The following is an 11,242-nucleotide window of genomic DNA, read 5'->3' as shown; positions in this document are numbered from 1 at the left end:
TCTGATTTTTACTTTTTGATAGGGTTTTTAGTGTATGGTTTTGTGTATGATTGTTGTAATCGTCTCTGATATTTTTAATGAATGTAATTTTTAAAAAAGAAAATAAATGCTTAAGTAATGACTGCTGTTAAGCTTTCACATTCCAGATAGGGTTATAATTTTGGGATAGGAGGAGTTGTCAGTGCTTCTAGATTTCTGGCAGCTTCATTTCCCAACTTAATTGGCTAAAGGGTGTTCTTTCTTTTCCTTTTTTCTGGGCTATCAGAATTTTTCTGCATAATGATAGAACAGGGAGGTGAAAAAGATAAGACAGCAGTGAAGACATAAGGCATAGACATAGTCATACTTCTCACTTTTTATGATTTTAGTTTTCATTTCCTAATTTTACCCTAGGAGAGCAAATAAATGCAAATTAAGATTTCATTGTTCCTAAATGCATACAAATTGGCAATAAGACAACACAGCCTTTCCAACATTTGTAATGTGGTAGGTTGTCTGTGGCCATAGGCCATACCCTAAACCTAAATACCTACATACATTATCTTACGGTCTTCACCATTTTCTTGTCCTGGAATATGTAGCCACCAGATGCCGCGTACTTAAGCACTTGAAGGTAGAGAACGCACCGATTGTCAATCGATTTGACTATGCTCAGTGCAAGAAATTAAATATGGATCAGGTACTGGATCAGATACTGCGGATACCACCAGAGAGAAACCGGATCATTTACCTTCGTCCAATGCAGCAGGTAGTCAGATGGATTTCATTTACTCAAAACTGTTTGTATTCCTCAACATCTGAGTCTTGTCCATCCCCCCCTTTTTTTTAAATGAGAAATTTGCATGTCTAAGTGGGTTGTATGCAGTGGTGCTGCATTCTCAGAAAACAATTCTGCATCAGGTTTTTCTTAATCCTCACTACTCTGATAAGCTTCCAGTGGCACCCCAATAAAGCTGCTCCTGAGAACTTCAGAACCGAATGGCATAAGGTGCAGAAGTATTGGGGATAAATGAAAATCAGGTGCCCTGGTAAGTCTGCTTTTTGTAAGTGTTGGCAGAGCTTCGTTGGAAAACATGTACAGAATCTCTTCATCATATGCATGCTATTTTGTTCCTTGCAGCTTTCTCAAAAGAGAAGTATGGCATATTTTATCAGGAAACTAGGAGTGATGATAGGACACAGCTTGTAGATTATGTCACTGTACTTTGTTCTTTTATTTTGGTTATATTCCATGTTGTACCTTTTTTCCCACAGGTTGACACACTGACTCTAGAACAGAAGATATTTAGTGGTCCCTACCCATACCACATCTGTGTAATTCATGAATTTAGTAACCCTCCAAATGTTCGTAACAAAGTGCGCATTCGAAGCTGGATGGACACAATAGCAAACATTAATCAGTAAGTCTCTCTCTGAATAGAACTGTAATGGATAAATATATATCTGTGAGTCAGAAAGGTCCTATGCTTCTCTCCCACCACCACCCCAAGGATGTTATTGGATTCCAGCTTCCATCATCCACAGCCAACATAACCAACAGCCAGAGATTTATGGGAGTTTTATTCAAGCAAGAACTGCAGGTTCCCCTCCCCAGCTTAGTGTGATGTAGACATCATTGCTTTTTGGGAATCGTTTAAAAGCTGGTGGTGTTTTGAAACATCGGCGTATTCATTGTATTTTTCTTGTGTGAATGCAGTGATTCATCTTAAGTTTTATTCTGTCTAATCCTCATAGCTATAAGGGGTCTTCCTTATGAGCCAGTGGAATGAGAGTAGGTTCAAGTCCAATAACTGTTGTCCTCATTATATTATCACAGCCTTGTAAGGTACTCCACCCCCCCCCCAAGGTACTAGCCTGTTTTTTACTCTTAGGAGGGCCTGCATTTGGATGTACAGAACACTCCATCGCTCCTTTGTCTGCCTCTCTTATGAGTGAAAAGCAGGCATGGGAAACATTCTGAAGGCTATGAAGGCTAGAAATGAGTGATTCCTCCCTCCTCCACAAGCCTATTTGGGTTCTATCTCCATCACACAGAAAAGAGCTTCACCTGCTGCATACCCAACACATAAAAACCAAGCATGCGAAAGGCAAAGCACATATTGCTTTGTCCCTTCTCCGCCGTCTCCCTGTGTTTCCATGCTGGACATGTGGGGGTGTCCTGCTCATCTAGTGTAGGAACCAAGCAGAGGAGTTAGAGAATGGCTTTTGCATTTGCCACTGGCTTACTATATTTTTTTTCTAGGTGTGCAGGAGGTTTGTCTGCTGAGTGTCTAGCAAAGAAATACAGAATACTGGCAGCAGAAGGAAGGCACGCTCTGTCCTCTGCTACCAGCTCTCTTGCTTTCTGTGCTGGGATATTCAGGAGGGAGCGTCACTTTCTGGGGCCGGAGGGAGATGAAGTGCTTCCACCAGCATCCTGCTTGGTTTCTCCACAGGGCAGTATTAATCTGTGTTCCCGCATGCACCCCAGTGAGTAAAGTGTAACTAGCGAGAAGGACCAGAGGCTCAAGATTGTAACAGAAGCAAATTAAATGGTTTATTGATCCAAAATGCTCAACACGGGAACAGTAGAGAATTAACATTGCAGGTCTGCAGTACAGAAATAACAAAACATGAATTCAGGCAGTATGAGAATCAGAGATAGGAACTTAATATGAACCAGCATAATAACGGCATTGACAAAGCAATCAGTCAGAGCAATTTGAAAGGCATCCTAAGCCTATAACTCCTTGCAGCTCAGATTGATGTGTTTGTTTTTTTCAAAACCCTTCTAAGTTTCCTGAGCATTGAAAAACTCCGTGTTGCAGAGTAAAGTCCATAACCAACAATGCAGTGCTGAGGGTGCAGGGGAGGAGAGGGTGAATAAAATATCCTTTTTGTGAACTGGAGCAGCAAAAAGGAGGCAAGACAGGAAGCAGGGAATAAAGCTAGGAAATAAAAACAAATAAATGAAATGGGGTGAAATGTAAGGCATTCTGGAAGTGAGTCTGAATAGAGATTGGGTCAACTTTTTTCACCATTTATGTCATTTTGGGTACGGAGTCAGCAAGTGGATTTGTAGATTATTCAGTCTTTTATGGGTGCCCCACAGTTCTTCTGCTGTAAAGTGTCACCAATAATAATAATAATAAAATTTTTTATTTATATCCCGCCCTCCCCAGCCGAAGCCGGGCTCAGGGCAGCTAACAACAATAAAACAGTACAAAAGTACAGCACAAACAACACTCTAAAATCATTCATAAAATTAATTAATTCAAGCCACTGGCAACCATTGGGCCAGAGCTCCGCGAAGATTGCTGAGGGAGGGAGTCAGGCTGTGCCCTGGCCAAAGGCCTGGTGGAACAGCTCTGTCTTGCAGGCCCTGCGGAAAGATGTCAAGTCCCGCAGGGCCCTGGTCTCTTGTGACAGAGTGTTCCACCAGATCGGAGCCACGGCCGAAAAAGCCCTGGCTCTAGTTGAGGCCAGCCTAACTTCTCTGTGGCCTGGGACCTTCAAGATGTTTTTATTTGAAGACCGTAAGTTTCTCTGTGGGGCATACCAGGAGAGGCGGTCCCGTAGGTACGAGGGTCCTAGGCCGTATAGGGCTTTAAAGGATAAAACCAGCACCTTAAACCTGATCCTGTACTCCACCGGGAGCCAGTGCAGCTGGTATAGCACCGGGTGAATGTGATCTCGCAGCGAAGACCCCATAAGGAGTCTTGCAGCAGCATTGTGCACCCGCTGGAGTTTCTGGGTCAGTCTCAAGGGCAGCCCCACGTAGAGCGAGTTACAATAATCCAGTCTGGAGGTGACCGTCGCGTGGATCACAGTGGCTAGTCAGGGCGAGAGAGGTGAGGAGCCAACTGCTTAGCTTGGTGGAGATGGAAAAATGCCGCCTTTGTTGTAGCTGCAATCTGCGCCTCCATGGAAAGGGAGGTGTCGAAGATTACACCCAAACTCTTAATGGATGGTGCTGGCACTAATTGCGCCCCCGCAAGAGATGGGAGTTGCCTCCCCAATCCCATATCGTCCCGCCCAGCCACAGGACCTCTGTCTTCGAAGGATTTAGCTTCAACCGGCTCCCACGTAACCATCCAGCCACAGCTTCCAAACATCTGGTCAGTGTGTCTGGGGCCGAGTCAGGATGGCCATCCATCAATAGATAGAGTTGGGTGTCATCAGCATACTGATGGCAACCCAGCCCAAAACTCCGGACAAGCTGGGCAAGGGGACACATAAAGATGTTGAAAAGCATCGGGGAGAGTATCGCACCCTGAGGTACTCCACACACCAAGGAGTGGCGCGATGACAATGTCTCTTCATCTTCCTGTGCCTTTGTAAGCACATTCCACCATCTCCAAGGTTGTAAAGAATTTGTTATTCGCCATGTCACAGACGTTTTTCCGCCTCTTACCAAAGTGTCCCTGTTACCAGCAAATAACATTTGGGTAGTCACTCTCTGCATCAACAAAATAAGTCTCTTTGATGTCAACAGCCAATTAGACTTCCAAAGAAGTTACACTGAGCCTAGACTTTTCCACTGCTGTCATCTGTCTTGGTTGATTATTACTGCTGTAGGGCTCTCAGAATTCAGTGGTTCCTTGGGCCTAACAGATCCCAGATTTACAGGTGGGGAGGATGCAAAGTACCCTCCTCCACACACAGCATAGAAATGCAGTGGGCTGCCAGAGGCGGAGTTAATCTCTTTTTTGGTACCCTCCCCCGACTGAAATTCCTGGTCACCTATGGGGACCAGCCAAGTGGTTAAAAACAAAACTGGATTATAATGTCTCTTTCTCAGACAGAATTCCATGTTTCAGATATTCCATATTTCTCAGATAGAATTCCATGCTTACTCATATTTGTTCTTGTTTTCCCCCTCTAGAGAACTTATTAAATATGAGTTCTTTCCTGAAGCCACACGAACAGAAGATGACCTGAAAAAATATACAAAGTACCCCTGGGGGAGAGACATGTACACGTTAGAAGGTGAGCATTATAGAGACATTTATATTCTGTTTCTCAAGAAAATACTTCTTTGAGTTCCAACAGATATCAGGGTAGTTGAAGTCTCCCATGCCATGACTATATTTATTTATTATTTTTAAATTTCTATTCCACCCTTCATGCAAGAATCACAGGGCAGTTTGCAATATAAAAACACAAAATACATTACATCATAATGAACAAAAACTATGACATCCCCCGATGCAGCTTAAAAGGCCATAGATTGTTAAATTAGCCAAAGGCCTTGAAGAAGAGGAATGCTTTTGCCTGGTACCTAAAGATATGTAACAATGCCCCTGTCACTCAGACTTTTACATAAGATGGATTGAGTAACTTTATCCAAACCTGCATTACACTCAAGTAGGATGCACAATCAGCTCAGTCAGTGCTGTGAATCAAGTACCTAAATTGGCAGAACAGCAAAAATTCTGTGCACTCTTTAGCATGAAAACCCCATAAACTAGGATAGCATTGTATTTGTTGCATGAACAAGTAAAAAATACACCAGATAAGCAATTGTTTTAAAGCTTATAATTGCTACTGCTTATTTTCCATTTTGGCTATTGTATCTCTCCTTTTTGAATGTTCGGTAATCTGCTCTAGGAAGGCACCATCCAAGTCCTTGGGTGTCTGTAGCAGTAAGGTCACTGTTCTCTCTCCTACCATGTTTATCCCATATACTCTCAATCTGCCTTCCGTGCTCCAATGGATTTCTTCACAAGTGGACACATCCTTTACATATAATGCTCCTCTTCCTCCCTTCCTGTTTAATCTATTCCTTTTGAGCAGGTTATACCCCTCAATTTCTACATCATCTCATGTGTGATGGTCAGGTGTGTACAGAGGTGGCAGGCCCAGTGGGTGCACTCAGACTATCCACCTCAATGCACACATCTTACCACTGATCAAATACATGCACACACCTTGTTCCCTAGACTGGCCTTAAAGGCAGTTGTAGGTTGAACAGAGGGGATTACAGCTGACGAAACAGCATGAAAATGTCCTTACTTTCTTTCCAATTGCCTTTGCCATAGGTGTTGTGGATGGCGCCCCGTACTCTATGATAACGGATTTCCCCTGGTTGAGGTCACTCAGAACAGCTGAGCCTAATGGCTATGCCAGATATGACTTTGAGGATGATGAAAAAAGTAAGTGAATGCAAATATCTTTACTGATGTAGAACATTTGTGCTGCCCATCTGCTCAAAACATACCCAAAGTAGAGCCCACCTTTGACATGCAGTAAAGCTTCATTGAAATTAGTGGCTTTCTGAGAGAAGGCCTTGAGTTCCTTATTCATTCAGATTCGGGAGTGAAGCTTTGCTCTGTATTCCAGCAAGTCAGCAGTTACATTCTGCTAGGGCTCAGGGCAGGCTCTGGAATGCACTAAGGTATGGAAGGCAAGTTGTAAGCATCAGGTGAAGACAATTTTATTTAGAAGGATATTTCCTAACTGCTGAGTAAGGTAACGTTATATACGGCAAGGATGGGGAACCTTTTTCATATGGAGGGCCATATTTCTAGGCAATCTTCCATGGGCCACATAACAGTGGTGGGTGGGGCCAAAGTGGACAGAATAGTTAATGTAAATCTTATCATTGTACAGTAGACTTGTTTTATACATACTGTTCCCTGTCCTCCATCCATGCCAGCAAGAGTCAATTAGAGCTCAAGGACACATTCCAGCTAGGCAGAAAACATGCAAGGAGGACTGACAAGGTTAGACGACCTTTCTAGTTCTATTGTTCTCCAATTCTATGGCAAACAACACTAAAGCAATGAAACTCAGCCATGAGAGAAAGCAGGTTAAAAAGTGTCGTAGGATGTGCTTGGGTGAAAAGAGAGGACAGTCACAAATGCCCTGTTGACAGCAGTTGCTTCAAATGAGGGGAAAGTTTATGTTAAAGTCGATGCTGTGGACCAGGGTCACCAGCATGGTGTTCATGGCAGCAAGGTTCCCTCTCTCCCCTTCCCCACCGAAACTTGGCTTGAAAGAAGCACTCTGTTGTACCCAGCAGAAGAGGCTCTGGTGTCCACAATGCTTTTTCCAGTTTTCTCCAAAAAGATGGTGACCCCTGTGCACTATTAGGCTGAATGGAATAGCTACATATCCCCCCCCCCCATTTCTTTGTATTGCTTACACTTCAGTTTGAAAGTTTGATGCTTATGGCTGAGAAAATACTCCTTGCTTTTTAAAAGCGAGTATAAATTCCATGGTTAATTCCTTTTGCTTCTATTTTCTTTTTCTCTCTTTCTATTTTTAGCTACTATTTATGCTCCCCGAAGGAAAGGACAGCTATCAGCTGACATCTGCATGGAAACCATAGGCGAAGAGATCTCTGAGCACCGTCAAATGAAGAAAGGTGTCTTCCAGAGGGTGGTGGCCATTTTCATCCATTACTGTGATGTCAATGGGGAGCCTGTAGAGGATGATTACATCTGACGGGATCAGGCTGCAGCCTTCTAGCCCTTCCTTCCTTTGGACTGGTGTCGCCGGCAAAGAAAGCAAGTGGATTCCTTCCACTTACCTTAGTGCACTGAGAGGTCTTGGAACTTGTGTGCTTCACAGTTGCCCCAATGCCTACTGGGACAGAGTTTGTAGCAAATGTATAATGAGAAGTTGCATTGTACACTGAGGACTCTACGTAGAAAAAAAAATCTTGCTGAAGTTGACTTTATTTCATATGTTTATATTAAGAAATGTAATTTAAAGTTCCATTTTAATGAAGGCAACTAATTATGGCAAGGGAGAAAAGTTTGAATTTTTTTTAGCTCATTTTATTCATAGCAGTATTTTTTGTTTGCCGTGGGCAACTTTCCATATGCTACGTTTGGGAGTCACAGGATTCTTTTAATCTGTGCCTTTTTTTCCTCTTGAGTATCCTTAAGAATCCATTCTGAGTAAATCTGTTGAACAGTCTTTGAGTCGCATGCATTTTTCACTGGGAACTAAATCAGTGGCGCTAAGCTAGTCAAAGAGTGACAGAAGTGGGCAGGGCATGACCTATAGAAAACAGTCAGATTAAACGCAGACACACAAACTGAGAACTTTATCTTATTTCAGAAAGTTTGTGGGCCAGAGTGCAAGATAAAGCAATGCATTAAAAAATGGTTTCTGTTGCAGTTTCCTCCTCCAAGATACACTGCCTTTCTAAAAAGATGCAAATACACTTGATAAAAAAATATTGGCTAGGTTTTTATTGTATAGAATGGCAAGAAAAGTAATGGGACTCACCTTCCATTTCCATTGTTGATATGCTATTCTGTGAATAAAAAACTCAGAATATCGTAAACCCTGAAGATGGAAATTATAGAGCAGTGCATCATCTTTTGTCTCACTAGCCTTGAGATACCAGATTATGCGAGCATTCTGGGTATTTGCATAAATAAGATTGGCAGTTATGTGGAGTTATTTATTGACACAGGAAGGTTATATAATCAAGGTTGAAGTAAAAGATCCAGCCGTTTAGTAGTAATTGGATATGAACACATTTCCTGTTCAGCAAATGGCTGGAATCTAATCTTATTTCTTCTGTTTCGTGCATCTCTAGAGAGCTTATCTCCCTGCATTTTGCTGAAAGCTGTGTTTTGTGCATTAATTAATGTGTCTGAGTGAATGGATATGAAATGCAAGAGGAAAGGCCGTACAATCAAGGTTGTGTGCTATTCGGAAGCACAGAATTCAGCACCCTGAAAATCTCCCACTTCCATGGATTTTATTTTCTTGGGCATGCATTCATATTTAGAAGACCTTCACCCCACTGCAATTTTGAGAATGGGAAGCACCCATTCTCAAATTACAACTTCCTAACAGGGCTTTGCAGAGCCACACCTTCAGCTCTGCTGCTTATGACAACCACAGCAGAAGGTGTGGGGCAGAACAATTGGACAGCAGTCATATTGCCCCAACTCCCTCCCTCAGTTTAAGGCTTTGCACTGGCTCCTAGCAGCGGAGATCACACCAGCAAATAGAAAGAGGGGTTGCATCCAATGGGAAATAGTAGAGCTGGATGGAGAGACAAAGTGGGATACAGTCCATAAAATTAAGTAATTAAAAGAGTTAATGCAACAATATTAACCTCATTACATTTAAACAATAAAATTGGCCTTGGAGAATAGCTCCCATTGCCTGCAATACCAATTTGAACTCCAGGAACCATTATGAAAGGATATTTTCAAAGCTTATTTAAAGAAGATCATCGAGAGTGTCAGCCTAACTTTCCCCCAGGATAGAATTCTATCAGAAAGGAGCCATCACAAAGATGACCCCTTTTCATGGACCAAGCACCCAAATAGATTTTCCTGCTGGACATCTCATTGGGTCCTCCAGTACAGAGCTGAACATATAGGTGAAGACAGTTTTGTTTAAGGCTTTGAAAGTAATCCTCAAGTTCTAAAGATTTAGAACTTGAATAGCTACTGACTTTTGTTTTTTTTTTAAATAATATTTATTAAAATTTTCAAAAAAAAAAGAAAATACAGAAAGCAAGAATTTACATATTTTCATATATCCTTATTTTCATATATCCGCTTTCTGGGACTCCCCCCTTCCCCCACCCCTACCATATTCCTTTTTCATATTGTTGGCTCCACAAGCTCTCAGTTCTAATTAAAAACTTAATTTGTTAAACCATTATTCGAATTTAAAATTTCTGCACTCCACATCAATACCCTTAATAAAACACAAAAAATTTCTTTCCCAAGGCCCACCCCATTTTCATTCCACAATTTCCCTTTTTTTAATAATAAAAACTCCCCACATAATAAAAGTATCAGAAATAAGAAATAAAGAGTATAATAGATAAGACAAAGCTAGTTCAAAAAAAGAAGTTAACAAGCCTTTGGATTATAGTTCTCCCCCCCTGTCCCCGGTTTAATTTCCCCCTGACCACCAAACCATGTTATCCGCCTGGGATTCTTACAATCCATAAATCACCTATTTCCCCCAACTCCTTGCTGGTTTTTTCTTTTCTTTTTTTTTTTTTTTCCCTTTCATAAACATTTTTTAGAACACTTAACTTCAGATCTGTAATAAAACTCCCCCCATTGTTCTTTCCAAATTGTAGTCCAGTTTCCTCTTGTTCCGCTGCTGAAACGTTCTAATTCAGAAGCTTAGTAAGTCTGCAGGGATCATTATTATTCAGGAACAAAAACTTGCGTTCAGTCCCTTCCTTTCTTCAATAGAAAATTCTATTGTCTCCTTTAGCTGAACACCCTGTAGACAAAATATTGTTTCCGTTTCGCAGCTTTCCCAGAAGATAACCAGTCCTGTAAAATTCCAATGGTGTTTTTTTCACTTACGACCATCTTTGTAATGTCCCGAAACTCCTCTAGGGGGATTGTTATAACTTTGTCTTCTCTAGTCCAAAAGTCCGATTGTTATCCATATTTTCGCCATTTTGTATCCAAGTTTTAACAAATTGTAGCAAATTGTAACAAATTTAGCCAGCAAAGTTCTCATAATAAAATCCTCTCTGCTTTCCGACTTTGACAGCTACTTTGACAGCTGTCAAAATCTCCGACTCTTTTCACCAGGCTCTCTCTTCAATCACCCCGGTTCCCAGGGGGGGGGGGGTTACGTTTCTTCTCCCTCAGTTCATCCTCCAGCACAGTTCTTATAATTCCCCATCGTGAAATTCTTAGTTTTTATCAGCAATACAAATCTTTTTGGACCTTGGTTGCCCCGTCCTTGTCTTGAAAGGTTTACAATAGGGGGGGGGACTGACTTCCTTTTTGGATCCCCCCCGCTCGTATCCAATTCAAAAAGAAATTCTTTTTTTCCTCCTTTTAAACCCAGTTTCCAAATTACTCACGGGTTGTTGTCTAAAAGTCCGAATTTTCAATAGAAGAAGTCAGCGCTCTCCGCCGGATGGCATGCGGCTGCGCTCGGCAGGGATAGCAGAGGACTCAAAGCACCACGCTTCTCCCCGGCACCCGATCCTTAGCCTTTAAAAAGGCTCCTTCACGAGTCGGGAGGGCGCTAGCGGTGCCAGCCGAGTCTCCATGTCCACGACCCTCGTGGCCGTGGTTTTTAAGGGTCCCCGCATCGCCGGTGCGGTAGGACCCAGCCCCTGCCGAGCAGACTCCCTCCGGAGCTCGGAGGGAGTCCGCCATTCGGCGATGGCGCCAACCCGGAAGTCCTGAATAGCTACTGACTTTTGGTCTCTACTTACCTGAGGACTCCCCCCTCCCCGGCACAACTAGTGCGGGAGCTTTGAATCAAGAGTTCCATCAATTCGAATGAGACGAGAGAGTGA

General features: G+C 42.4%; 1 protein-coding gene across 1 annotated transcript; it reads left to right on the top strand.

The window, feature by feature from the left end:
- The first annotated feature begins 555 nt into the window (after positions 1-555).
- On the top strand, positions 556-7,905 carry LOC308469216 (F-box only protein 38-like). Its single transcript, XM_081024559.1, has 5 exons — positions 556-748; positions 1,255-1,400; positions 4,865-4,968; positions 6,021-6,134; positions 7,250-7,905. The coding sequence occupies exons 1-5, from the start codon at positions 671-673 to the stop codon at positions 7,426-7,428; spliced, it is 621 nt and encodes a 206-aa protein (XP_080880685.1). The 5' UTR covers positions 556-670; the 3' UTR covers positions 7,429-7,905.
- The last annotated feature ends 3,337 nt before the right edge of the window (positions 7,906-11,242 follow it).

Source organism: Podarcis pityusensis, assembly GCF_964106645.2.
Source record: "Podarcis pityusensis genome assembly, contig: HAP1_SCAFFOLD_994, whole genome shotgun sequence".
Lineage (NCBI taxonomy): Eukaryota > Metazoa > Chordata > Lepidosauria > Squamata > Lacertidae > Podarcis > Podarcis pityusensis.
This window is presented reverse-complemented; position numbering and strand designations above follow the sequence as displayed.